Source organism: Amphiprion ocellaris, chromosome 4, assembly GCF_022539595.1.
Source record: "Amphiprion ocellaris isolate individual 3 ecotype Okinawa chromosome 4, ASM2253959v1, whole genome shotgun sequence".
In the NCBI taxonomy this organism is placed as follows: domain Eukaryota; kingdom Metazoa; phylum Chordata; class Actinopteri; family Pomacentridae; genus Amphiprion; species Amphiprion ocellaris.
In genome coordinates, this window is record NC_072769.1 from 37,675,458 (window position 1) to 37,701,220 (window position 25,763).

The 25,763-nt window shown below is 37.3% G+C and overlaps 1 protein-coding gene and 1 long non-coding RNA gene across 3 annotated transcripts in view; one reads left to right on the plus strand and one right to left on the minus strand.

Annotated features, from left to right (window-relative positions):
• Nucleotides 1-25,763, plus strand: part of LOC111588137 (uncharacterized) — a 56,805-nt gene that overhangs the window by 798 nt on the left and 30,244 nt on the right. Inside the window, exons 2-14 of one of the 2 annotated variants that reach the window (XM_023298312.3) lie at nucleotides 15,873-15,970; nucleotides 17,095-17,116; nucleotides 17,310-17,343; nucleotides 19,040-19,162; nucleotides 19,413-19,612; nucleotides 19,696-19,799; nucleotides 20,829-20,941; nucleotides 21,188-21,823; nucleotides 22,815-22,889; nucleotides 22,992-23,233; nucleotides 23,591-23,672; nucleotides 23,838-23,981; nucleotides 24,101-24,303. In XM_023298312.3, coding sequence (XP_023154080.2) covers nucleotides 15,919-15,970; nucleotides 17,095-17,116; nucleotides 17,310-17,343; nucleotides 19,040-19,162; nucleotides 19,413-19,612; nucleotides 19,696-19,799; nucleotides 20,829-20,941; nucleotides 21,188-21,823; nucleotides 22,815-22,889; nucleotides 22,992-23,233; nucleotides 23,591-23,672; nucleotides 23,838-23,981; nucleotides 24,101-24,303 — 2,030 coding nt within the window. In that variant the 5' untranslated portion in view covers nucleotides 15,873-15,918. The remainder of the gene's footprint in view (nucleotides 1-15,872; nucleotides 15,971-17,094; nucleotides 17,117-17,309; nucleotides 17,344-19,039; nucleotides 19,163-19,412; nucleotides 19,613-19,695; nucleotides 19,800-20,828; nucleotides 20,942-21,187; nucleotides 21,824-22,814; nucleotides 22,890-22,991; nucleotides 23,234-23,590; nucleotides 23,673-23,837; nucleotides 23,982-24,100; nucleotides 24,304-25,763) is intronic. The other variant, XM_023298313.3, reaches the window with a different exon arrangement.
• On the minus strand, nucleotides 24,651-25,646 carry LOC129348705 (uncharacterized). The gene is made up of 2 exons (XR_008601354.1): nucleotides 25,448-25,646; nucleotides 24,651-24,865 (listed from the first exon to the last, which is right to left on the minus strand). It is a non-coding gene; the product is annotated as an uncharacterized LOC129348705 (long non-coding RNA).

Here is a 25,763-nt window from a genome sequence, read left to right on the forward strand (position 1 = left end):
ATGATGAAAAGTGCCAAGAATTAACCGTAAAAGTTCTCTTTACAAAGAAGGCCTGAATACACTGCATTGATTATGAAGTGTGTTATACATATTATTGGTATTATTGGATAATTACAGATGATTAATTGTACCAATTAAATATTTAAATAGAATCTTAGTGTTGCTGTTGACCAATGTGGATGGAATTTTGTCTACAGCAGTGTGTCATAATTAGTAGTAATTAATTTTTTATGCAAATCTTATGCAAAGTGGTTTTGCCAATGTAGTGGCATAAAAGAGTGTATATTTCTGTCTGAAATGTGGTGAGATACATTTATGAAGAAGTGAGAAAATACCAAAATGATGAAAATGTACTTAACTGTAGCATAGTTTTTAAAAGATTTTTCTGTGTTTATATCAAAAACCACAACATACATTTGTCTAATCTTTAACATTCTTGTATTTTAACCAAATTAGGAGTGAATCAATTCCACTGAAGTTAAAAATGTCGACATCTATAGCTCTAAGTTGACATTTAGGTGAACTCTCCCTTAGATTGTAAACGAATATTTAGAATTAAAATTTTATAGGCTGATGAGCTCATTTGATTTTATTTTGTCAAATCCTTTGAACATCCTTTTGATTTTCTGTCTTTTTTAAGTGCATGTGGTTGTGTATTGTAGTTTAACCAGCCCTCTAGGACATAAATATGAAAATATTTTCATTTCTCTTCTGTTAAGCTCCAGCTTTGAAAACAGCGAATTAATCACAAAGACTCCGACTTCTTTACCTTCACCAACAGAGTTACAATTGTGTGGTGGAGGAATAATCCTGAGCAAACACTTAAACTTTAGCCAGCTATTTATTCTAAGTCAACGATCTATGTTGCAATACATGATAAAGAAATAAAGACTCAATAGGATGTTGAAAGGGAGTTCATGAGCATGACTGTTGTGTACTTGCTTGTTAAAGAAAAATATTTGTAAAACAAGAACAGAACTTTTTATCGAAGACAATATTATATAAAAAACAACAAATGTAGGCGTCTTTATACACAGCTCACGGTTTTATTATTGTCTAACCATCATAAATAAAGGCCTTACATCATCACACAATGTGCAAAAAACTATAAAATGCACTTTGTTGTTTTTGTTCAACCTAAATCACATAACAAAGAAAGCATTTCCTCTTTAAAGAGCTCATTAAACTTTTTGTAATAATAAAATATCTGTGTACACATGTATGTTTCCGCGCACACACAAATCTTGTTTTAAACTGGGGCTAAAAAATATCCAATTCTACACCCCTACCCCACTGACACACATAGAAACACACTAGCTATCACAACCACTTCTTAAAAACATCATGAATGTTGTTTTTAAACCCCAAAAAACAAAATAGAGTAAAGAAAATAAACAGTAAAAAAAAGAATGTCCTGAATGTCTCTCTTGGAGATTTCCTTGGTTTGTGTCCTTCCTTGTGTCACTTTTCCATTAATGTTTTCTCTCTTTACCTCTACCCGGGTAGGATAAATGTGTGTAATTCTGATTGTTTCTTATCTGGAAATCCTTGGAAACAACAGAGTTGATTCTTCCAACGACGGTTGAAACAGCTGGCCACACTGCCTCAAACGTTCCTCTCCAGAAGTTCTCGCTGGGCCTGGCTCGCCATCGCGTTCAGTAGAAACTTAATCCAAGTATCTAATCCAGTCAAACAAAACAGTCTGCACATACAGTACAGAACAATCAGTATAAATCATCACAAAGTGCTTCTATTCTACATCAAAATGAATAAATTAGATCTCATCAAATTCCAAAATCCATGTTCTTAGCTGTTCTTACACTGTTTTTAATCCTATGGTGTTTGAGGCCTTTCAGTGCACTTTTAAGAGCATTCCACTCAAAAAAATACATTATTCTGCAATGTTAGATTCACAGAAGATCCTCATATCATATTTAACATGAAATAACCCATTTCTCATGGATTGAATTATTTTAACTTTCAAAGCAACATTAAACCAACAATAGTTGTTTTAACATACACTTATCATGAATTTTATTTATTTATTTATAATTTATATATATATATATATATATATATATATATTATATATATATATATATAATATATATATATATATACATGTAATAAATAAATAAAATTCATGATAAGTGTATGTTAAAAAAACTATTGTTGGTTTAATGTTGCTTTGAAAGTTAAAATAATTTCAATCCATGAGAAATGGGTTATTTCATGTTAAATATGATATGAGGATTCTTCTGTGAATCTAACATTGCAGAATAATGTATTTTTTTGAGTGGAATGCTCTTAAAAGTGCACTGAAAGGCCTCAAACACCATAGGATTAAAAACAGTGTAAGAACAGCTAAGAACATGGATTTTGGAATTTGATGAGATCTAATTTATTCATTTTGATGTAGAATAGAAGCACTTTGTGATGATTTATACTGATTGTTCTGTACTGTATGTGCAGACTGTTTTGTTTGACTGGATTAGATACTTGGATTAAGTTTCTACTGAACGCGATGGCGAGCCAGGCCCAGCGAGAACTTCTGGAGAGGAACGTTTGAGGCAGTGTGGCCAGCTGTTTCAACCGTCGTTGGAAGAATCAACTCTGTTGTTTCCAGGATTTCCAGATAGAAACAATCAGAATTACACACATTTATCCTACCCGGGTGAGGTAAAGAGAGAAAACATTAATGGAAAAGTGACACAAGGAAGGACACAAACCAAGGAAATCTCCAAGAGAGACATTCAGGACATTCTCTTTTATTTTACTGTTTATTTTCTTTACTCTATTTTGTTTTTGGGGTTTTCTAAACTTTTATGTTGTGCTGTTTAACAGTTGTTGTTGTTGTGTGTTAAATTGCAATAAGTCTGCCTGCTGTTATAAATTGCAAATATTTCACTTTCTTAACAAACTCCTCCAGAACCTAGTTATCTACCTAGCTTTGCATTTGGCCCACATCTAATTAAGTGCTACACATACCTCTGCAAAAAACAGAGGATTCTTGTCAAACCTGTGGACTCACATGTTTGGTAAACAGGGCAGGAGAAGTTCTTGGTGCTGAGGCAGGAGAGGAGGTCTGGGTGAATGTCGGGCAGGTGGGGCAGTAGTTTGACTTTGAACCAGAGCTTGATGAAGTCCGGGTCCTCTAGGTGTTCCTGGGTCAGAGACGGAGATCTGGCTCACGAAAGATCTGATGAAAGTCGTGCGCCACCTCCGTGAAGTTCTAAATGACAGCAAGAGAAAGGAAGCACTGATTTGGTTTGTTGGAACGAGCCTGCAAATGGAATTCAAATCAAGTCACAATGTAGATGTCTGACAGTTAAGCGTGTTTCAGATACTCACTGCTGTGGCCAACTCTCTGATCAGTGAATTCAGGCGCTTGGTCAGCTCTTCTATCAGCCTCATAACCGTCTCCTCATTCATTGTCAGGTTGGTGCGAGCAGCGCAGTGCAAAACATGGGCCACATTTTTCACTGTATCAGTCAGCTGGTATCGTGAAAACAAAATAGGTTCAGAAGGTGACAAAGGACTGTCAGCTTTTCGAGATGGATTTATAACAGAAAAGGTCATAAAGGCTTAAAATGTAGCCTCAAAAATCAAACTTGGTTTATTAAAAATACAACAGCGAAAAAAAATAAAGTGAAGCCTCACCGCGCAAGGGTTCTTATCAAGGGTGATGCTACAGACATCCTGGATTTCAGAGGATTCGTTGCCCTTACCATGATCCAAGTAGCTGCACAAAAACAAAAGCCAATTTTATATACAACAGATAAAGTAAACTGGTCCACCAACTAACACTAATACTAAACTTTTTGTCCTATAAAGATATACTGGAAACATACAAGCAAACGGCAGACATTAAGCAACATTAACACTAACTCTAACATGAAGATTTTTTTTTAAATACCAGTATATATCACCTCTCAATATCTGCATTATTTCCAAGTTGACAAGTATCATGTCTTAGAAACAATCAAAAATAGTTATACTTTAGGAAAGCCTATTTTGAAAATACAGGCCCCAAAGAAGAAACTTAATACCTCTGGATAAGAAAGTCTGATAAAAGTGGTTCATTTTTAACTTGACTTACAACACTTTGTGAAAAGCGAGCGTGATGTTTTCATGCATCAGCATTGAGTCATCAGGCAAGAACCTCCGCACAACAGTGGCATCACAACTTGTCGGTACCAGTCCTCCACATTCGTTACGTCAAACTTTGGTATCTCTGGAAGTGCAGTTTTGTTTGGTGGCCGATACATGTCTGCCAGTTCAGCCAGAGTCCAGTTGAGCAGAAACTGAGTCAAAGTAGTGCTTCTTATTTCTGACACATCCCTCTGGAAAAACGCAAGGGTATAGAGTCATTTTAATTGGCAGCCTTACTGTGGCCCACATCTGAGTTTATGTAGCGTGGCAACGTGTGCATGAGTGCGTGTACCTCTTCAGTGAAGGCCACAAAGTCATGAACGAAGCTCGATATAGGTTTGAAAGCCATCATAAATCCCTCTGCAACCTGTGAGAAAAGAGGAGAGGTTGTCTGAAATTGGATGCAACAATTTTAGATAGGAATTGGAACTTCTTACATTTTCAAGATTGGAAATTCTTGTTTACTTAATCCACAAAAGTTTAGCTAATTTCTAGTAAATTGGTCTTCAAATGTTTGTGTGGTGGGTTCTGTATTTTGGATTTTCAGACCACTTCAGAACTGAAAAAGTGTCCTTATAACTTGAGCTATTATTACTAAAAAGAATTGAATGAATGAACAGCTGAAAGTTCATCCAACTCAACAGATTAAGTTTATAAGAAACAAAACAAGCATTTATGTAGACTTCCTGGCTGGGACGCACTGTTAGAGAGTTAAAACTCCCAGAGACTCTTGTTTTTTGTAGTTTGAGAAAACAGACATGGTGGAAACTTGCTTTATCTCTTTGTCAGTTTAGTCAGTGTTGAATTCAGTCCATACACCCATTGACTTAACTCTTTAAATTTAGAAAATGTAAAAGGAAAGTAAATCTGTCTCAACTTACTGCCCAGGTGACTACTTGATTCAACTTAATATCTTAAGTTTATTGAACTTCTTTTTTCAAGTTCGGTTCATTTAACAGCTAGTTTTAGAATTTTCCAACTCATAAGATGGTCTTGAGCTAAATCATTACCAGAGTGAAGTTAATTCCCATCGTTAGGGCAACAAAGGAACTTATGTTTCTATGCTGAATAAACTTAAAATAAGAACTATAAATCCTACACAAACCAACTGGCATAGTATTGTCATATTAAGTTAATAAACATGTTAGCAAATGTATGTATTGACGCTTCCATTTGTAATTGTGTCCACTCGATGAACATACTGTATCTGGTGCTTTTGGTGAAACTTGAAAATTATTTTAAGAGTACATCATGTAACCTGAAGTAATTCATCATAGTCTTTCTGAATTGTAAAACATTTGATAGGTGACTTTACAGCTGGTTATTTAAGTACTTAAATACACCCTACTACAGTACCTCTTTCAGGGCATGCTGTGGAGATGGTGGGTATGGTTTATATGTAGGTTCTGGAGGATAGGAGGGTGAGATAGTTGGGTATCTGGGGCTCGTATAGTTGTAGCCCATCCAGGAGTCGTCCAGTTCTGATTCCATCCAGGAGTCGTCCAGTTCTGATTCCATCCAGGAGTCGTCCAGTTCTGGTTCCATCCAGGAGTCGTCCAGTTCTGATCCCATCCAGGAGTCGTCCAGTTCTGGTTCCATCCAGGAGTCGTCCAGTTCTGGTTCCATCCAGGAGTCGTCCAGTTCTGATCCCATCCAGGAGTCGTCCAGTTCTGGTTCCATCCAGGAGTCGTCCAGTTCTGATCCCATCCAGGAGTCGTCCAGTTCTGATCCCATCCAGGAGTCGTCCAGTTCTGGTTCCATCCAGGAGTCGTCCAGTTCTGGTTCCATCCAGGAGTCGTCCAGTTCTGGTTCCATCCAGTAGTTGTCCCACTGTGGCCCCATCCAGGACCAGCGGTGGGTGGAGGGCAGAGCCCCCTGTCATCAAACTGTGGAAGACCAGGGATAAGGTGCCGTTGTCTAAACCTGCGACCTCAGGCCTCATAAGCAGCTCAGCCTTTTGTTCTGGGGACAACAGGTGAAGAACCTTCAACTGTGGCAGAAAAAATGACAAGGAGTAATGGAACAAGAACAGGCGAGTCAGATCAAGAGGCAGCATTGTAGAAAAAGCAATGATGTGTTTAATGTGAAAGCTGTCATGGACTTAAGCGTAAAAACAAAAAATAAAACTTTGCCTTCATTTGCTACAACTTTAAAAGTTCTGTAAAGTGTCTCTGTACATCACGTACCATAAAAGGTCTGTTGTTGTAAATCTTAGAGAAGAGAGGGTTTAACTCACTCCACTGAAGACCATGTTGAGTGTTGAAAGTCCTTCATTCGAGCCATGGCTCTGAATGAACCAAATTCTTCATCAGCCACTCCTCACTGCTCTCACTTGGATTCACACAACCTGTACAGAGATCACAAACACCGAGTGAACTCTATACATGTGCATTACATAAATTATATCATATACAGTAGATTTTAACATAAATAAACCGTAGAATGTCAAACAAGGTACCAAAAATGCATTAGTTTGTTAACAGAATATGTCACAAATTTGAAAACAGATTTCAGTAAAGTATAGGCTAAAGAACAAATGGTTCATTGTGATGCTGGACTGTCAAAAATGTTCCTGTTTTAAAGGGCATCAAAGCAAAAGTGTGCACCTGTATTTGTTGGCTCAAAACATATTTTTTAAAAATACCTTTCTTACACATTTACTGTATTATTCATCAAAATTTTGCACAAAGCAAATTTTTAATGAGGACGTTAATGTCTTTTTTTCCTTCTATATGTCAAAGTCATGTTTCTGATAAAAATAAAGGTGTTAATGTGATTTATCTATTCTGTATACTATTTATACCCCGTCGTATAACCATATTTTGATGATATGGGCATATTTCCGCTGATATATGTGGCCCTACAGCAGCATCATACATGTAAAAGGTTATATACGTTTGAGTCTAGTGAAATTTTGCATAGTAAAACCAAGCACAAAAGCCAACATCTTCAAAGTGGATTCAATAACTGTGGCAGCAAACAGTCAAAATAATGTTCATTTATTACACACATTATAATCCAGACCTGAAAACAGAAACAGATCTAATTTGCTTTCTATATATTTAATTTTTCAACAGCACACACAAACACCGGATCAATATACTCTGTGGCCTTTTGGAACTAACATTAACTATAACTAGGATGTTTGTATTTGAACTGTTATTCTTTACATTTCTGTTAGAAATTCCTAATTTTAGTCTCATCCTTCATTTGAATTCTTTTTTGCACACTAGCTTTTTTAGAGCGCACATTGAATGAACATGAGAACTTCTTTGTGATTAAAATAACAACCTGAGGGGACTGTGTGACATAAGTGTAGGTTTGACCATTGAGGAGGTAATTTGTAGTTTATTAGCAGCATTCCAAAGTTTACCAGCAACTCTGTCTCCAGACAGGAAGGGATACATAAAGAACATGTAGATCCACTTTTGTCTGACTGGATGCATCTCAGAATAATGGTGACTGAGCTCCTTCACTCTGCAAGAAGAAATGGATTGTCGAAAAGTTAGTTATGAGACAGCTGCAGTAACAGAAACACACCAGCAGACAGAGACACATACACAGTCTGGTAGGTGGAGCAACTGAAGTTCTTGGTGCTCAGGCAGGTCAGGAACTGTTTGGTGACAGATTTCAGCAGCGGTTTGATCTTCACCTCCAGCCACATCTGGACCAGGGCTTCGTTCTGAAGAGGGTCTGCCTTCCAGTTTAATTCCAGCTCCCCCTGCAGGCTCAGAAATGGAACGCCTCTCACACTGGTTCTCTGATAGCAGTGACAATTTGGTGCAAAAAAATCAAAGAATGGAATGATAATGGTGAATGAATAACAGTACTTTACTGTATGGTATATAACGTGGGTTTAGTCGTTTCACTGAAAAGCTGAGAAACGTGGACAAACTGACATCTAGTCTAGTGGTAATGACACGACAAAAAAGAACAGTATCACAGCACTATCTGGTCAGGCAGGAATTTGTGGCAACATTCTTTCTTTTGTGCGGCAGCTGAAGACATACCATGAAGGTGTACAAATCCATCGTCGCTTCAAGCATTTCTTTCAGCCTGTGCATGTGGTCTGGCCCTGTGTCTGTTGACGGCAGTCCCACACACTGGAGAAAGTGTGAGGTTGTATCTGGCACCTTGGAATTTATGACAAGTGGAAAACTTGAGTAACATGGAAAGAGTGAGAAAAAGAAAATAGACCTGAACTTGTAATTATAACATGCTGTCTTCTAGTCATGAGATACGGTTCTCATAGAGCATCAGGTGATCGGTACTAGTTGTCAGTAAGGGAATTTGTTTCTAATTTTCAAAAAAAGTCAAAAAACAGCAAATGTTGCTGCTCTACATTTATGGTGGAGGCTTAGAGTAAAGCAACTGTTTCCACAACAACATTAATTATTCTATTTCATTAAAATATCTAAGCTCTGGTTTTCAAAGAGAAGTCTTTTAACTTCAGTTTCCAGAATTATTCTTTTTTAAATCACTATTTTCAACCTTTCTCATGATTAGATCCCATAATGACATTAAATTCTCATAAAGACCTTTATTTGCTTTAGTGAATGTAGTGTGCATATGCAGCTCTCTGCTTGCTTAGCTGTTGCTAAAAAATGTTTATTTAGCAGTTTAGGTTTGCCTAGTCCAGGGTCATACCTTAGAGCTGCCCTCTTCTGGCAGATTTATCTGATTTCAGGTTAGAAATAAAACCATGTTAGCTGGACTTGGATTGTATTTGTGAATTTCTAGTTAGTTATGGTGATACTGGCTGATTGGGCCACAAAATGGCAGCAAGTTTAGCTAAATCTGAGCTGACACTTGAAATCTGTAACAGTGGTGTATTTATTGGTGTAATTCATTGCAAATCTGGCCAATTGGCATTTTGAATTACATAATTATTACTTGGCTATTCCTGCTGCAGCAAGGAAAAATGGCTGCTGTACTTAAGGTCTATATAAGATTACAGCAAGTATCTGGCCTGTTTGTAACTTTGCCTCATCATGCTGTCAACCAAAATGTATTCTGAATCAAGAAATGTCTTTCAGTAATAACGCAAATTTATGACGAACAAGTCGCAACAAGATCTTTGACAGTTTTACTGATTCTAAACCTGCAAAACCAGTATTAATGACAAGCACTATTTTTTAGGTTGGTTTTTTTGTCCACACCTTTGAATTGTTCAATGTTTTCACAAACTCAGCTCCGTAGTGATTTAACAACATCTGAAATGATAAATGACTTGTGAACGAAGTGTTGATCGTGTAGGTATGTGCTTTGGCCAGTTTGGCAGCTGTACATTTGAACCCTACCAGGAGCCCCACGACAAAGATGAAACCAAACTGTTAGGCTGACTGTGGCTGAATTTGATTCCTGGATCCCTCTGAAGAACTTTTACAGATTTTATGGACCAGTTTTTTAGAAAGTTATACTACACGATCCTGACAGTATCACTTAGAAAACTCCTGGTATCTCCTGATTATAGCTTCAAATATACTCCTGTGAAACAATGCCATATCCTGAAGCTGCTCTGCAGACACTAACAAAAGGCTTGACATAATACATCATCTTTGAATAACAAAAGCATAATAAATCCACAATGAATGCTGCTCTACAACTTCATGACTTGTTCAACCTATCATTGCTTGTTTTGTAACCAATCTGAGAAACTGCCTTCAAAGTTCAGATAACATCTGGTTGTGGCTTCTGAAGGGGTTTAGTTATGATCATAAATCTAGATTCATCAACATGTCTGGGACAGACAGAGGTTGTGATTTTTGACAACTTTTGGAATCATTTTGCGTCTATGTGCAGAAAATTTGATGCGTCAGCTTCCTACCGGACCATCATGTTCTGTTGAACATGTTGTATTTCTGTAGAATTCCATTGGTGAGGCAACCAGACGAGCATTTAGAGATAAAAACGTCACAGATCATTGCACTTAAAGCAGTGTGAATGCTTTACAAATGGAAAAGTACATTTTATGCACCACTGGCTCTGTAAAAAAAAAAAAAAAAAAACAGTCTGTATTTTTACTGAGATTTTTTAACTTGCTGATCTTACCTTTGTGCATGTGATCCACCTGCTGGGATAAGACAGACAGAGTTCATTGTCAGTGTTGAATAGTAGAAACTTTATTGGAACATTTATACAACATAATGAATTGTTGCCTTCTTACATTACTGTTAAATGTCAAAATAGTGAACTGAAAAAGAAGCTTTGTGACTGATTATGGACAAATGTTTTTGCCCTGAAATGATCCTGATGTAAATATTTGAACTCTATCAGAGAACAAATATTCTAAATGGGACATAAAAGCCAAGAAATGGTGTTTTTTCCACTAGTAAATGTCAGTAATATGTGTCTGTATTTTGGTACTTTTAATAATCCAGTGAAAAGAGCAAAAGAATAGATTCTTCAAACAAGTAGCATATTGTTTGTGTATCTGAAGTCTCATATATCTTATTCCTCTGTGCCGTAGAAACTACTAAAACACACCAATGAGCCCCACAAGTGCACTAGCGTAAAAAACAGCCGTGTATCAATGTGCAGCTGAAAATAGTCCTCAACAAAAGCACAGCTTATTCTCGTTTGCTCAAAACTACAATGCTCAGTGTTTTTGGAATTTGCTGAGACTTCATAGAATTCGTTGACAAACATATTTGTCTTTTAAACACTGTTGCTGTTCTTGTACAGTTGATTTACTGTCCAGTTAGATCAGTGAAGAGAAGAAGAACCTAAATTGTGGTAATGCGCCTCTCAGCGCTTTCTGACTTCTTTGTCAGGCCCCAAGCTTTTTTATTCTGCCACAGATGTCAGTCAAAGATGCGATGTTTCATCTTTACAAGGGCTGAGTTACCTCTAACAGCAGTAGTTTTTAGACCAAATTAGTCAAACTGAGGGAATCGAGCATTTCTTTGAGTGAAGCAATACACATTTTATGCATTGGTGCGTATTTACAGCAGCAGGATGAAGAAATATGTCGCCTTGTGAGGCTAACATCTGGAATGGATTTCTACGGCACAGAAATATATAGCCTCTAGCTGCACAGACAACACTTACAGTCAGCAGCAGGTTCAGTTCATTGTTGGGTTTGTTATTTCAATGATGTTGTTAATAATCAGAAAAAATATAGTGCTACCATACTTTTCCTTTAGCAGGCTGTTGACTCTGTCTTAGATAAAAGAAAACTAAATCTGGTCTTACCAGTGAAGATGCCTGTAGGTAAACCAGTAGGAATAAGTAGAGTGATCTCATAATGCGACGAGTCTCATGGGATGAGAGGGGTTTATGCTGAAAGTCACTGGGGAGGGAGAAAGCAGGTTACACTCAGTCACTATTCACCAACAAGCATTACTAGCCTCAAGGCTGGAGCAGCAACCTGATCCGGACCATTCTATAAACTGAAGTCATATAGTTCTCTCGTTAAAATATCATAAAAACATTATACGCCTAATTACGTCAGCAGGTACAGCATGGAATTATTCACAGCCTCTCTAAGTTTGATACATTAGGTGTTATGGAAGCACGTGTTTTTAAAGAAAAGAAAAAAGGATTTAGCCATATCATTGTTGCCCTCTCATGTCTGAGTGTTTGATGGCAGTCAGGAATCAGGGAGTGGCTTTGAGATTATTTACAATCAGTGGCAAAAAGTGACCTTTAACATGGAGGCAAAACAATGAAGAGACACTAGATGCATGAATGGAAAGAATGGTGAAACTCTACACCATTCACTTCCAAACAATGGGCACAAAGACAACAAGAAAATGGTCTTGCTCAAAAAATACACTTCAAAATATTACCAGAACAAAGAATATACTTTGTTTACTATGATACTTATTACTTCTTCTGCATATATGGCAGATTTCTGACTGAATTTCTCTAGAACCTGTGTATGTTTTGAGGCAAATAAACTCAAAGGAAAGAGTTTAGGTTTAAAATGAACTAGATCTCACTGTATAGCAGTGATTATCCTACACTTATGGGGTTATTGTCATAAAGAAAAAGCATGTCATGCAAAGTGAAACCAGATAGCACGCAGATTAATTTCCTTATTTTAAGGTCTAACTTGGCGTGAAAAGCTTGTTTGTGTCATATTACAAAGACTTACATTCTTTTTCAAGGGACAATTCATAAAGGATGCTCTCAGATGGTAGCTATATTAATACAGCACCCACAAACACACTAAAACAGATGCTGGTTGTTCTTCCTGTACAAACTGGCCATGAAGAGATGCAGAAATCCAGGTTATATGAGCGGTCTGGAGCGTTTAAAGTACCTCATCCACCTTTAACATCAGGATCGCTCGAAGAATAAATCATTATATTACCCAATAACTCTGTCAACAGGTATATGTTTACCTTGTGAAACCAGCTTTTATGTACAAAAAGACTTTTGTTCCCACAATGTGACCATGACAACAGATTTATGTTCCCACAAGAGGGACTGGCCATCAGGAGCCCGGGACAAAGCAGCTCGTTACTTATCAATTTATGTATTTCGCTGCCTGTTATACAAAAACAAGAGCCAAAGAGGTGCATTATTGGCCCACTGTGATTATGCTGCACCCATCGTCCTCCTAGGAGATCCAACTCTCAGTAAACACATAGTCAATTGCAACTCTGTATGCTTTTTTTTTTTTTTCTAGATTACTTGCTTAGGAAAACTACGCTAGAGTTCACTAACAGACACAGAGATATGAATAAATCCCTAGTGGCTTGAGCATACGCAGTCATTTTTTTGTGTCATTGAGCCAAAATCCCGTCATAACTTTATGATAATTGTAATTAAAGTGATCCGTAGGAAACTGGACATTACTGGATGAAGACTTGGATTACAGACAGGGCTTTATTACTCATTTAATAAGTAATATTGGTCATATATTTCTACAAAGTCATGTTTTGATGCATCATGCTTGTTAAAGTGAGCGCATTTATTTATGTCATTAACAGAAACTCAACACTTACTTTATTCATTGCTAATTTAAATCCTCAAAAATACGCTGGCAGTTTTGAAAGGGAATCTTTTTTTTCAATAAAATCACCAAAATTACACCATTTCTCAGAGCCAAAAGCTGTGAAAACACAAAGAATCATCAGATTTTCATCTTTTATCAACAGTCTTCAAACTACTCATTTGTGACATGCCATTCCACCCAGGAGAATTAACCAGTTATTGTAATATTCAACAAAACCAGTTTATTCTACAAGTCTTGATTAAAAAATTAGCCAGAAGTAAATTGCTCCCTTTAACCAGATTCTGTAAAAAATGAGAAATTCTGCACTCTTCATTTACTACTGTGAAGTCACTTTTGACTTACTGAGACAAAAAGTTCTGGGACATTTTGCCTGAACTGCATGTAGAGTCACTATTTTTCGTAGTATCAGTGACATATGTTGATCTAGTATTCTCCGTTTTTTTGTAAAATGAATATAAAAAAGCAACTGTTGTTTTTTCTTTATATATATATATATATATATATATATATATATATATATATATATATATATATATATATATATATATATATATATATATATATATATATATATATATAAAAGAAAAAGCAACAGTTGCTTTTTTTATAATTCATTTTACAAAAAAACGGAGAATACTAGAATCAACATATGTCACTGATACTACGAAAAATAGTGACTCTACATGCAGTTCAGGCAAAATGTCCCAGAACTTTTTGTCTCAGTAAGTCAAAAGTGACTTCACAGTAGTAAATGAAGAGTGCAGAATTTCTCATTTTTTACAGAATCTGGTTAAAGGGAGCAATTTACTTCTGGCTAATTTTTAATCAAGACTTGTAGAATAAACTGGTTTTGTTGAAATATTACAATAACTGGTTAATTCTCCTGGTGGAATGGCATGTCACAAATGAGTAGTTTGAAGACTGTTGATAAAAGATGAAAATCTGATGATTCTTTGTGTTTTCACAGCTTTTGGCTCTGAGAAATGGTGTAATTTTGGTGATTTTATTGAAAAAAAAGATTCCTTTCAAAACTGCCAGCGTATTTTTGAGGATTTAAATTAGCAATGAATAAAGTAAGTGTTGAGTTTCTGTTAATGACATAAATAAATGCGCTCACTTTAACAAGGCAAGCATGAGTGCATCAAAACATGACTTTGTAGAAATATATGACCAAATATTACTTATTAAATGAGTAATAAAGCCCTGTCTGTAATCCAAGTCTTCATCCAGTAATGTCCAGTTTCCTACGGATCACTTTAATTACAATTATCATAAAGTTATGACGGGATTTTGGCTCAATGACACAAAAAAATGACTGCGTATGCTCAAGCCACGTAGGGATTTATTCATATCTCTGTGTCTGTTAGTGGAACTCTAGCGTAGTTTTCCTAAGCAAGTAATCTAGAAAAAAAAAAAAAAGCATACAGAGTTGCAATTGACTATGTGTTACTGAGAGTTGGATCTCCTAGGAGGACGATGGGTGCAGCATAATCACAGTGGGCCAATAATGCACCTCTTTGGCTCTTGTTTTTGTATAACAGGCAGCGAAAATACATAAATTGATAAGTAACGAGCTGCTTTGTCCCGGTGCTCCTGATGGCCAGTCCCTCTTGTGGGAACATAAATCTGTTGTCATGGTCACATTGTGGGAACAAAAGTCTTTTTGTACATAAAAGCTGGTTTCACAAGGTAAACATATACCTGTTGACAGAGTTATTGGGTAATATAATGATTTATTCTTCGAGCGATCCTGATGTTAAAGGTGGGATGAGGTACTTTAAACGCTCCAGACCGCTCATATAACCTGGATTTCTGCATCTCTTCATGGCCAGTTTGTACAGGAAGAACAACCAGCATCTGTTTTAGTGTGGTTTGTGGGTGCTGTATTAATATAGCTACCATCTGAGAGCATCCTTTATGAATTGTCCCTTGAAAAAAGAATGTAAGTCTTTGTAATATGACACAAACAAGCTTTTCACGGCCAAGTTAGACGCTTAAAATAAGGAAATTAATCTGCGTGCTATCTGGTTTCACTTTGCATGACATGCTTTTTCTTTATGACAATAGACCCCATAAGTGTAGGATAATCACTGCTATACAGTGAGATCTAGTTCATTTTAAACCTAAACTCTTTCCTTTGAGTTTATTTGCCTCAAAACATACACAGGTTCTAGAGAAATTCAGTCAGAAATCTGCCATATATGCAGGAAGAAGTAATAAGTATCATAGTAAACAAAGTATATTCTTTGTTCTGGTAATATTTTGAAGTGTATTTTTTGAGCAAGACCATTTTCTTGTTGTCTTTGTGCCCATTGTTTGGAAGTGAATGGTGTAGAGTTTCACCATTCTTTCCATTCATGCATCTAGTGTCTCTTCATTGTTTTGCCTCCATGTTAAAGGTCACTTTTTGCCACTGATTGTAAATAATCTCAAAGCCACTCCCTGATTCCTGACTGCCATCAAACACTCAGACATGAGAGGGCAACAATGATATGGCTAAATCCTTTTTTCTTTTTCTTTAAAAACACGTGCTTCCATAACACCTAATGTATCAAACTTAGAGAGGCTGTGAATAATTCCATGCTGTACCTGCTGACGTAATTAGGCGTATAATGTTTTTATGATATTTTAACGAGAGAACTATATGACTTCAGTTTTATAGAATGGTCCGGATCAGGTTGCTGCTCCAGCCTTGAGGCTAGTAATGCTTGTTGGTGAATAGTGACTGAGTGTAACCTGCTTTCTCCCTCCCCAGTGACTTTCAGCATAAACCCCTCTCATCCCATGAGACTCGTCGCATTATGAGATCACTCTACTTATTCCTACTGGTTTACCTACAGGGCATCTTCACTGGTAAGACCAGATTTAGTTTTCTTTTATCTAAGACAGAGTCAACAGCCTGCTAAAGGAAAAGTATGGTAGCACTATATTTTTTCTGATTATTAACAACATCATTGAAATAACAAACCCAACAATGAACTGAACCTGCTGCTGACTGTAAGTGTTGTCTGTGCAGCTAGAGGCTATATATTTCTGTGCCGTAGAAATCCATTCCAGATGTTAGCCTCACAAGGCGACATATTTCTTCATCCTGCTGCTGTAAATACGCACCAATGCATAAAATGTGTATTGCTTCACTCAAAGAAATGCTCGATTCCCTCAGGTTTGACTAATTTGGTCTAAAAACTACTGCTGTTAGAGGTAACTCAGCCCCTTGTAAAGATGAAACATCGCATCTTTGACTGACATCTGTGGCAGAATAAAAAAGCTTGGGGCCTGACAAAGAAGTCAGAAAGCGCTGAGAGGCGCATTACCACAATTTAGGTTCTTCTTCTCTTCACTGATCTAACTGGACAGTAAATCAACTGTACAAGAACAGCAACAGTGTTTAAAAGACAAATATGTTGTCAACGAATTCTATGAAGTCTCAGCAAATTCCAAAAACAGCTGAGCATTGTAGTTTTGAGCAAACGAGAATAAGCTGTGCTTTTGTTGAGGACTATTTTCAGCTGCACATTGATACACGGCTGTTTTTTACGCTAGTGCACTTGTGGGGCTCATTGGTGTGTTTTAGTAGTTTCTACGGCACAGAGGAATAAGATATATGAGACTTCAGATACACAAACAATATGCTACTTGTTTGAAGAATCTATTCTTTTGCTCTTTTCACTGGATTTATTAAAAGTACCAAAATACAGACACATATTACTGACATTTACTAGTGGAAAAACACCATTTCTTGGCTTTTATGTCCCATTTAGAATATTTGTTCTCTGATAGGAGTTCAAATATTTACATCAGGATCATTTCAGGGCAAAAACATTTGTCCATAATCAGTCACAAAGCTTCTTTTTCAGTTCACTATTTTGACATTTAACAGTAATGTAAGAAGGCAACAATTCATTATGTTGTATAAATGTTCCAATAAAGTTTCTACTATTCAACACTGACAATGAACTCTGTCTGTCTTATCCCAGCAGGTGGATCACATGCACAAAGGTAAGATCAGCAAGTTAAAAAATCTCAGTAAAAATACAGACTGTTTTTTTTTTTTTTTTTTTTTACAGAGCCAGTGGTGCATAAAATGTACTTTTCCATTTGTAAAGCATTCACACTGCTTTAAGTGCAATGATCTGTGACGTGTTTTATCTCTAAATGCTCGTCTGGTTGCCTCACCAATGGAATTCTACAGAAATACAACATGTTCAACAGAAGCATGTGGTCCGGTGAGTGAAGCTGACGCATCAAATTTCTGCACATAGACGCAAAATGATTCCAAAAGTTGTCAAAAATCACAACCTCTGTCTGTCCCAGACATGTTGATGAATCTAGATTTATGATCATAACTAAACCCCTTCAGAAGCCACAACCAGATGTTATCTGAACTTTGAAGGCAGTTTCTCAGATTGGTTACAAAACAAGCAATGATAGGTTGAACAAGTCATGAAGTTGTAGAGCAGCATTCATTGTGGATTTATTATGCTTTTGTTATTCAAAGATGATGTATTATGTCAAGCCTTTTGTTAGTGTCTGCAGAGCAGCTTCAGGATATGGCATTGTTTCACAGGAGTATATTTGAAGCTATAATCAGGAGATACCAGGAGTTTTCTAAGTGATACTGTCAGGATCGTGTAGTATAACTTTCTAAAAAACTGGTCCATAAAATCTGTAAAAAGTTCTTCAGAGGGATCCAGGAATCAAATTCAGCCACAGTCAGCCTAACAGTTTGGTTTCATCTTTGTCGTGGGGCTCCTGGTAGGGTTCAAATGTACAGCTGCCAAACTGGCCAAAGCACATACCTACACGATCAACACTTCGTTCACAAGTCATTTATCATTTCAGATGTTGTTAAATCACTACGGAGCTGAGTTTGTGAAAACATTGAACAATTCAAAGGTGTGGACAAAAAAACCAACCTAAAAAATAGTGCTTGTCATTAATACTGGTTTTGCAGGTTTAGAATCAGTAAAACTGTCAAAGATCTTGTTGCGACTTGTTCGTCATAAATTTGCGTTATTACTGAAAGACATTTCTTGATTCAGAATACATTTTGGTTGACAGCATGATGAGGCAAAGTTACAAACAGGCCAGATACTTGCTGTAATCTTATATAGACCTTAAGTACAGCAGCCATTTTTCCTTGCTGCAGCAGGAATAGCCAAGTAATAATTATGTAATTCAAAATGCCAATTGGCCAGATTTGCAATGAATTACACCAATAAATACACCACTGTTACAGATTTCAAGTGTCAGCTCAGATTTAGCTAAACTTGCTGCCATTTTGTGGCCCAATCAGCCAGTATCACCATAACTAACTAGAAATTCACAAATACAATCCAAGTCCAGCTAACATGGTTTTATTTCTAACCTGAAATCAGATAAATCTGCCAGAAGAGGGCAGCTCTAAGGTATGACCCTGGACTAGGCAAACCTAAACTGCTAAATAAACATTTTTTAGCAACAGCTAAGCAAGCAGAGAGCTGCATATGCACACTACATTCACTAAAGCAAATAAAGGTCTTTATGAGAATTTAATGTCATTATGGGATCTAATCATGAGAAAGGTTGAAAATAGTGATTTAAAAAAGAATAATTCTGGAAACTGAAGTTAAAAGACTTCTCTTTGAAAACCAGAGCTTAGATATTTTAATGAAATAGAATAATTAATGTTGTTGTGGAAACAGTTGCTTTACTCTAAGCCTCCACCATAAATGTAGAGCAGCAACATTTGCTGTTTTTTGACTTTTTTTGAAAATTAGAAACAAATTCCCTTACTGACAACTAGTACCGATCACCTGATGCTCTATGAGAACCGTATCTCATGACTAGAAGACAGCATGTTATAATTACAAGTTCAGGTCTATTTTCTTTTTCTCACTCTTTCCATGTTACTCAAGTTTTCCACTTGTCATAAATTCCAAGGTGCCAGATACAACCTCACACTTTCTCCAGTGTGTGGGACTGCCGTCAACAGACACAGGGCCAGACCACATGCACAGGCTGAAAGAAATGCTTGAAGCGACGATGGATTTGTACACCTTCATGGTATGTCTTCAGCTGCCGCACAAAAGAAAGAATGTTGCCACAAATTCCTGCCTGACCAGATAGTGCTGTGATACTGTTCTTTTTTGTCGTGTCATTACCACTAGACTAGATGTCAGTTTGTCCACGTTTCTCAGCTTTTCAGTGAAACGACTAAACCCACGTTATATACCATACAGTAAAGTACTGTTATTCATTCACCATTATCATTCCATTCTTTGATTTTTTTGCACCAAATTGTCACTGCTATCAGAGAACCAGTGTGAGAGGCGTTCCATTTCTGAGCCTGCAGGGGGAGCTGGAATTAAACTGGAAGGCAGACCCTCTTCAGAACGAAGCCCTGGTCCAGATGTGGCTGGAGGTGAAGATCAAACCGCTGCTGAAATCTGTCACCAAACAGTTCCTGACCTGCCTGAGCACCAAGAACTTCAGTTGCTCCACCTACCAGACTGTGTATGTGTCTCTGTCTGCTGGTGTGTTTCTGTTACTGCAGCTGTCTCATAACTAACTTTTCGACAATCCATTTCTTCTTGCAGAGTGAAGGAGCTCAGTCACCATTATTCTGAGATGCATCCAGTCAGACAAAAGTGGATCTACATGTTCTTTATGTATCCCTTCCTGTCTGGAGACAGAGTTGCTGGTAAACTTTGGAATGCTGCTAATAAACTACAAATTACCTCCTCAATGGTCAAACCTACACTTATGTCACACAGTCCCCTCAGGTTGTTATTTTAATCACAAAGAAGTTCTCATGTTCATTCAATGTGCGCTCTAAAAAAGCTAGTGTGCAAAAAAGAATTCAAATGAAGGATGAGACTAAAATTAGGAATTTCTAACAGAAATGTAAAGAATAACAGTTCAAATACAAACATCCTAGTTATAGTTAATGTTAGTTCCAAAAGGCCACAGAGTATATTGATCCGGTGTTTGTGTGTGCTGTTGAAAAATTAAATATATAGAAAGCAAATTAGATCTGTTTCTGTTTTCAGGTCTGGATTATAATGTGTGTAATAAATGAACATTATTTTGACTGTTTGCTGCCACAGTTATTGAATCCACTTTGAAGATGTTGGCTTTTGTGCTTGGTTTTACTATGCAAAATTTCACTAGACTCAAACGTATATAACCTTTTACATGTATGATGCTGCTGTAGGGCCACATATATCAGCGGAAATATGCCCATATCATCAAAATATGGTTATACGACGGGGTATAAATAGGTATACAGAATAGATAAATCACATTAACACCTTTATTTTTATCAGAAACATGACTTTGACATATAGAAGGAAAAAAAGACATTAACGTCCTCATTAAAAATTTGCTTTGTGCAAAATTTTGATGAATAATACAGTAAATGTGTAAGAAAGGTATTTTTAAAAAATATGTTTTGAGCCAACAAATACAGGTGCACACTTTTGCTTTGATGCCCTTTATAAACAGGAACATTTTTGACAGTCCAGCATCACAATGAACCATTTGTTCTTTAGCCTATACTTTACTGAAATCTGTTTTCAAATTTGTGACATATTCTGTTAACAAACTAATGCATTTTTGGTACCTTGTTTGACATTCTACGGTTTATTTATGTTAAAATCTACTGTATATGATATAATTTATGTAATGCACATGTATAGGAGTTCACTCGGTGTTTGTGATCTCTGTACAGGTTGTGTGAATCCAAGTGAGAGCAGTGAGGAGTGGCTGATGAAGAATTTTGGTTCATTCAGAGCCATGGCTCGAATGAAGGACTTTTCAACACTCAACATGGTCTTCAGTGGAGTGAGTTAAACCCTCTCTTCTCTAAGATTTACAACAACAGACCTTTTATGGTACGTGATGTACAGAGACACTTTACAGAACTTTTAAAGTTGTAGCAAATGAAGGCAAAGTTTTATTTTTTGTTTTTACGCTTAAGTCCATGACAGCTTTCACATTAAACACATCATTGCTTTTTCTACAATGCTGCCTCTTGATCTGACTCGCCTGTTCTTGTTCCATTACTCCTTGTCATTTTTTCTGCCACAGTTGAAGGTTCTTCACCTGTTGTCCCCAGAACAAAAGGCTGAGCTGCTTATGAGGCCTGAGGTCGCAGGTTTAGACAACGGCACCTTATCCCTGGTCTTCCACAGTTTGATGACAGGGGGCTCTGGCCCTCCACCCACCGCTGGTCCTGGATGGGGCCACAGTGGGACAACTACTGGATGGAACCAGAACTGGACGACTCCTGGATGGAACCAGAACTGGACGACTCCTGGATGGAACCAGAACTGGACGACTCCTGGATGGGATCAGAACTGGACGACTCCTGGATGGGATCAGAACTGGACGACTCCTGGATGGAACCAGAACTGGACGACTCCTGGATGGGATCAGAACTGGACGACTCCTGGATGGAACCAGAACTGGACGACTCCTGGATGGAACCAGAACTGGACGACTCCTGGATGGGATCAGAACTGGACGACTCCTGGATGGAACCAGAACTGGACGACTCCTGGATGGAATCAGAACTGGACGACTCCTGGATGGAATCAGAACTGGACGACTCCTGGATGGGGCTACAACTATACGAGCCCCAGATACCCAACTATCTCACCCTCCTATCCTCCAGAACCTACATATAAACCATACCCACCATCTCCACAGCATGCCCTGAAAGAGGTACTGTAGTAGGGTGTATTTAAGTACTTAAATAACCAGCTGTAAAGTCACCTATCAAATGTTTTACAATTCAGAAAGACTATGATGAATTACTTCAGGTTACATGATGTACTCTTAAAATAATTTTCAAGTTTCACCAAAAGCACCAGATACAGTATGTTCATCGAGTGGACACAATTACAAATGGAAGCGTCAATACATACATTTGCTAACATGTTTATTAACTTAATATGACAATACTATGCCAGTTGGTTTGTGTAGGATTTATAGTTCTTATTTTAAGTTTATTCAGCATAGAAACATAAGTTCCTTTGTTGCCCTAACGATGGGAATTAACTTCACTCTGGTAATGATTTAGCTCAAGACCATCTTATGAGTTGGAAAATTCTAAAACTAGCTGTTAAATGAACCGAACTTGAAAAAAGAAGTTCAATAAACTTAAGATATTAAGTTGAATCAAGTAGTCACCTGGGCAGTAAGTTGAGACAGATTTACTTTCCTTTTACATTTTCTAAATTTAAAGAGTTAAGTCAATGGGTGTATGGACTGAATTCAACACTGACTAAACTGACAAAGAGATAAAGCAAGTTTCCACCATGTCTGTTTTCTCAAACTACAAAAAACAAGAGTCTCTGGGGAGTTTTAACTCTCTAACAGTGCGTCCCAGCCAGGAAGTCTACATAAATGCTTGTTTTGTTTCTTATAAACTTAATCTGTTGAGTTGGATGAACTTTCAGCTGTTCATTCATTCAATTCTTTTTAGTAATAATAGCTCAAGTTATAAGGACACTTTTTTCAGTTCTGAAGTGGTCTGAAAATCCAAAATACAGAACCCACCACACAAACATTTGAAGACCAATTTACTAGAAATTAGCTAAACTTTTGTGGATTAAGTAAACAAGAATTTCCAATCTTGAAAATGTAAGAAGTTCCAATTCCTATCTAAAATTGTTGCATCCAATTTCAGACAACCTCTCCTCTTTTCTCACAGGTTGCAGAGGGATTTATGATGGCTTTCAAACCTATATCGAGCTTCGTTCATGACTTTGTGGCCTTCACTGAAGAGGTACACGCACTCATGCACACGTTGCCACGCTACATAAACTCAGATGTGGGCCACAGTAAGGCTGCCAATTAAAATGACTCTATACCCGTTGCGTTTTTCCAGAGGGATGTGTCAGAAATAAGAAGCACTACTTTGACTCAGTTTCTGCTCAACTGGACTCTGGCTGAACTGGCAGACATGTATCGGCCACCAAACAAAACTGCACTTCCAGAGATACCAAAGTTTGACGTAACGAATGTGGAGGACTGGTACCGACAAGTTGTGATGCCACTGTTGCGGAGGTTCTTGCCTGATGACTCAATGCTGATGCATGAAAACATCACGCTCGCTTTTCACAAAGTGTTGTAAGTCAAGTTAAAAATGAACCACTTTTATCAGACTTTCTTATCCAGAGGTATTAAGTTTCTTCTTTGGGGCCTGTATTTTCAAAATAGGCTTTCCTAAAGTATAACTATTTTTGATTGTTTCTAAGACATGATACTTGTCAACTTGGAAATAATGCAGATATTGAGAGGTGATATATACTGGTATTTAAAAAAAAATCTTCATGTTAGAGTTAGTGTTAATGTTGCTTAATGTCTGCCGTTTGCTTGTATGTTTCCAGTATATCTTTATAGGACAAAAAGTTTAGTATTAGTGTTAGTTGGTGGACCAGTTTACTTTATCTGTTGTATATAAAATTGGCTTTTGTTTTTGTGCAGCTACTTGGATCATGGTAAGGGCAACGAATCCTCTGAAATCCAGGATGTCTGTAGCATCACCCTTGATAAGAACCCTTGCGCGGTGAGGCTTCACTTTATTTTTTTTCGCTGTTGTATTTTTAATAAACCAAGTTTGATTTTTGAGGCTACATTTTAAGCCTTTATGACCTTTTCTGTTATAAATCCATCTCGAAAAGCTGACAGTCCTTTGTCACCTTCTGAACCTATTTTGTTTTCACGATACCAGCTGACTGATACAGTGAAAAATGTGGCCCATGTTTTGCACTGCGCTGCTCGCACCAACCTGACAATGAATGAGGAGACGGTTATGAGGCTGATAGAAGAGCTGACCAAGCGCCTGAATTCACTGATCAGAGAGTTGGCCACAGCAGTGAGTATCTGAAACACGCTTAACTGTCAGACATCTACATTGTGACTTGATTTGAATTCCATTTGCAGGCTCGTTCCAACAAACCAAATCAGTGCTTCCTTTCTCTTGCTGTCATTTAGAACTTCACGGAGGTGGCGCACGACTTTCATCAGATCTTTCGTGAGCCAGAGTCTCCGTCTCTGACCCAGGAACACCTAGAGGACCCGGACTTCATCAAGCTCTGGTTCAAAGTCAAACTACTGCCCCACCTGCCCGACATTCACCCAGACCTCCTCTCCTGCCTCAGCACCAAGAACTTCTCCTGCCCTGTTTACCAAACCATGTGAGTCCACAGGTTTGACAAGAATCCTCTGTTTTTGCAGAGGTATGTGTAGCACTTAATTAGATGTGGGCCAAATGCAAAGCTAGGTAGATAACTAGGTTCTGGAGGAGTTTGTTAAGAAAGTGAAATATTTGCAATTTATAACAGCAGGCAGACTTATTGCAATTTAACACACAACAACAACAACTGTTAAACAGCACAACATAAAAGTTTAGAAAACCCCAAAAAACAAAATAGAGTAAAGAAAATAAACAGTAAAATAAAAGAGAATGTCCTGAATGTCTCTCTTGGAGATTTCCTTGGTTTGTGTCCTTCCTTGTGTCACTTTTCCATTAATGTTTTCTCTCTTTACCTCTACCCGGGTAGGATAAATGTGTGTAATTCTGATTGTTTCTTATCTGGAAATCCTTGGAAACAACAGAGTTGATTCTTCCAACGACGGTTGAAACAGCTGGCCACACTGCCTCAAACGTTCCTCTCCAGAAGTTCTCGCTGGGCCTGGCTCGCCATCGCGTTCAGTAGAAACTTAATCCAAGTATCTAATCCAGTCAAACAAAACAGTCTGCACATACAGTACAGAACAATCAGTATAAATCATCACAAAGTGCTTCTATTCTACATCAAAATGAATAAATTAGATCTCATCAAATTCCAAAATCCATGTTCTTAGCTGTTCTTACACTGTTTTTAATCCTATGGTGTTTGAGGCCTTTCAGTGCACTTTTAAGAGCATTCCACTCAAAAAAATACATTATTCTGCAATGTTAGATTCACAGAAGAATCCTCATATCATATTTAACATGAAATAACCCATTTCTCATGGATTGAATTATTTTAACTTTCAAAGCAACATTAAACCAACAATAGTTGTTTTAACATACACTTATCATGAATTTTATTTATTTATTTATAATTTATATATATATATATATATATATATATATATATATATATATATATATATATATATATATATATATATATATATACATGTAAACACAATATTGTAAAGCATTCAGTGCTTCTGGAATTACTCCAACTGGTTTTAGCTAATTTTTAACTCTATAAACACAGACATGAAACAGCTACGCTGCACCAGCTAGCGGCTTGCTATGCTATTAGCTTAGTTAGCTACTTAACTCACCGGAGCATCGATAGATGTAAACACCACCCGACTCGTTTACCACCGGAGCAACACACCGTCAAAATGTAAACCGAACCGGTAGATTTCCATCATCTTTCACAGTCAATTCGTCAGCTAATTTAGCTGGTCTATTTCTACTTTTCTACTATTTTACTTCTCCGTAGCTTAACTTCTGCTACTCCTCTCTCTGTTTCTCTGCGCGCGCTACAGCAGCGTCTGCTCAGAAATGCTGCGCAGAAGATCAAACCGACGTCAGGGCGTTAACCCTTTAGTTACCATGCAAGTCTGTGCAGGTTACACCTGGTTTAGTGTTTTC